The 3,636-nt window shown below is 35.5% G+C and overlaps 1 protein-coding gene across 1 annotated transcript; it reads right to left on the reverse strand.

Moving 5' to 3' along the window:
* Positions 1-437: 437 nt before the first annotated feature.
* Positions 438-3,251, reverse strand: LOC109209699 (GPN-loop GTPase 3-like). The gene is made up of 4 exons (XM_019373014.1): positions 3,225-3,251; positions 834-938; positions 615-745; positions 438-504 (listed from the first exon to the last, which is right to left on the reverse strand). The coding sequence occupies exons 1-4, from the start codon at positions 3,249-3,251 to the stop codon at positions 438-440; spliced, it is 330 nt and encodes a 109-aa protein (XP_019228559.1).
* Positions 3,252-3,636: the final 385 nt, after the last annotated feature.

Raw genomic sequence — 3,636 nt, forward strand, 5'->3', positions numbered from 1 at the left:
ACTACTGGTTTCTTGACATAGATATATGTTCTTATAGAAATTAGTGTTGCCACGACTATTCACTAGGTCTACCATCAAATTTGGTGATTACAGTTGGTTGAATACGTGATAACTATAGCAGAAGTGAAATTATTGTATACTGTTTCTTTGAATTTGAAGGTAATTGTATTAAAAGCTGAGATATGTACAAGTGAACAAAAAAAAAACAAAAGGGAATCCCTTTCGTGTCTTGTAGGTGTAGTGCAATGGTATGGTTAACCTGCCTCGTCGTTGGACTGCCTTTTGTATTGATTAACTTCAATCCCAAGTATCCACGAATTCATGATAGTTTGACTATCTTCATGTTGGTTGTCAAACTTTATCCTTTTTATACCAGGCTTACCACTTCAATCATAATTATCACAGCTTACCACTTCAATCAGAGATTTGTTAAGCTTCTAAAATTGTGGAGTCATTCGCTGATTCAACTCTGCTAATAACAGATGAGGCTCTGGATCCAAGTAACTAAAGGGAAAATAAATTTTAATACACTAAAATAACAAAGACAATTAGCGGGAGCATGTGTTGAAAGTGCCAAAGACATGAAACGAATAGTTAGAGGTAGTAGGACTAACTTCTCAACATCCTTTTTGTTTGTCACAAGATCCATTTTTGAGAGAATGTTAACATGGGATAGTTCAAGTTGAACCATAGCAAAGAGTGAAGCCATGCAACCACTTATGAATTTGGTCACATCTGTGATAAACTGAGATACAATAAGAACATAAACGCCATGGTTAATAGCAAGAGAAGGAAAAAGAGAAGAAGAAAATCAACTAGTAAAGATCACACACCTGAGAATCAAGTAAATACACAACACAAACATTAAAATTTTTACGCCTTAGGTGTTCCACAAAGTTCTTCAGCACAGGAACATGTGAAAAAAAGTTCAATCTGGCCTGTATAGTGATGAAATGTCAGAGTAGTATATATGTGTGTGTGTGTGTGCGTGCGTGCATCTGGGAGTGCATGTGTGCATTTCTTTCTATAAATGCGTAAAGATATTTGTTACGAGATAAGAATACAGGTCATTGTAGAAAGTTAGATTATGGGTAGTCATAATAGGAGACGGATGGCCGAGCAACAACATAACAATGTAGAAATCATGTTAGGAAACTTAGAACAACTTTCCAAAGTTAAGGATAAGACGAGTGCAATGGACTAATGTGGAATTGTTGGATCATTTTTATCCTTCAATGACTTGAAGCAAGAAGAAGAGGGAATACCATATCTATAGCCTTAGGATGGAGAGATGGAGCCCAAGGAATGGAAAAGGAAGGAGTTCTTAGTTTGACGCGAGCCTTTAAGTAATGCATTTAGAAAAAAACAGGATCTTATGTTCTCATCCCATATCTAAGACTGCTCCATCATTGTCCAACGAAGTAGAAGGGTCTTAATGACATATGTTGCATCAAAGAGTAAATATATCTGAACATGCAATGTTCATTCTCCGAAAATGTACACAAGGTGGATGTCATGGATACAAATAATGACATCAAGAATTAGTATCTGAAAATTAATTCAGATGTTTTGATACAAATATTTCCAGTATAAGAATTAGACAGGTATCTCACATAATTAGGCAGGTTTCTAAAAATTAATTCAGGTGACCTGATACAAATGTGTCCAGTAGAACAACATTCTGAAGTCATTTAACAAGAAAGAAACAGCTAACCCTTGATTTCAATCCATGAACAATTTAAATGGCAAGCGTCTTTAAAGACAATTCCAAGGAAAATCACAATTGATAGTCAAAATTTTATGGTGCTGACCCGAGAGTACGAAAAATAGTTGACTTGTGCTAAGTGAAATGAAAAAGACAACCTCTACTTTTATACTAGTTATCGCGGGTTTTCATGTGAATTGTCATATTTTCTGCCCATATTATTGTATCTTCCCAGACATGTTGCGTTCAATAGAAAAAGTAGTGAAATGAAAAAGAAAACCTCTACTTTTATACTAGTTATCGCGGGTTTTCATGTGAATTGTCATATTTTCTGCCCATATTATTGTATCTTCCCAGACATGTTGCGTTCAATAGAAAAAGTAGTGAAATGAAAAAGAAAACCTCTACTTTTATACTAGTTATCGCGGGTTTTCATGTGAATTGTCATATTTTCTGCCCATATTATTGTATCTTTCCAGACATGTTGCGTTCAATAGAAAAAGTCTTTCTATCCATGCATCTAAACATCTTGTAGGTTCTTAATTATAGTTGCCATTTTTTTAAAATAAAATATAGAAATGCGTATTATCCTGGATGCCACTTGAGAGTTCATGAGTAGACCTTAACCCAACTAGTATACCTATTCAAACATACCAAATATGAATGAAGGTATCTTGGTTTTGGTAAATTCAAGATGCTCCAACATATATTAAAGAATTGCAAAGGTCAAGGATCTATTCTACCAACATCAGATAAATAGTTATAACTGGATTTCACAAAGAAATCCTTCTACTGTCAGAACTCCATTGTAAGGAATCCATACCACCAAGTAGCCACTCCTTTTCCTCCTCTTTGCTGATTAGCCTAGTTAGACTTTTAAGTTATTGCTCCTGCCAATATCCTGAATTGAATATATTAAGAGCAGTTTCCTTCTATATTTTTGGATGGTCGCATCAGAATTAGTCCTATGGTCCAAGAATAGAGGGGTTTTAAAGGAGTAGGCGCGGCTTAGAAGTTAGGACTTATTCTCAGTAGCCAACTCTGCTTTGCTATTGAGTTAGCACTATCACTATATATAATAGACTTCAGAGTTTAGAATGAACTCAACCTTACTATATGCATAATTTGTATATATACATATATTCGAGTAAAAAATAACAGATTGACTCAAACCAATAGGACATGTCCTAAATTCGCCTATGTATAATATATTAGACTACAAACTACGGTCTTAGTGACTATTGAATGCCCAAACTTATGTAGTTAACACCCTCTATTGGTACAGAGAGTACTGAAAGAACCAGCAATAGCAGATATTGAGGAAAGAGCAGCCGCACTTCCTTTTTTCTTCCAAAATAGCAGTGTTTTCAGTACGCTTCAGTAAGAATTTACACTTGTGTATGATTATAATACACCCAGCAGGGCTCTTAAACATCTGAATTTGTCTTCCTGTTTCGTATCTGATCGAATGATGTGCATGAAAGTCAACAAAGAACCTTCCATCATAAAGATAGAATACCGCTTCAGTGATTGTGAATGAAGCCATTGTTGACACAAAAATACGAGTAAATGAGTGTAGCTTGTACTCCCCAACCACGTTGTAGTTTTGCTAAGTAGAAAAGCTAAAATATATGATATTAAGGCTTCACTCAGAAAATCATGGAAAGATGTCGCAGGGAATTAGACCGAACTCCATGATTTGTTTAGGAGGATACAGAGCAGCCCAAGCTTACTCTCAACACTCCTTCTGCACCCAAACAGTCTTCACACCACCATTACATTCTTTCCACTCGTCATTTCATATAATTAATCCAACCACGATTCACTGATACATCTGTTACCACTGTCATTTGGTATACTGGTTCCCATCAGCTTCCTTCAAACTCCATCATTTTCCTATTTCTTCTCTCATTCTGTTGTCTGAAAGGTCT

Source organism: Nicotiana attenuata, unplaced genomic scaffold, assembly GCF_001879085.1.
Source record: "Nicotiana attenuata strain UT unplaced genomic scaffold, NIATTr2, whole genome shotgun sequence".
NCBI classification, from domain to species: Eukaryota; Viridiplantae; Streptophyta; class Magnoliopsida; order Solanales; family Solanaceae; genus Nicotiana; species Nicotiana attenuata.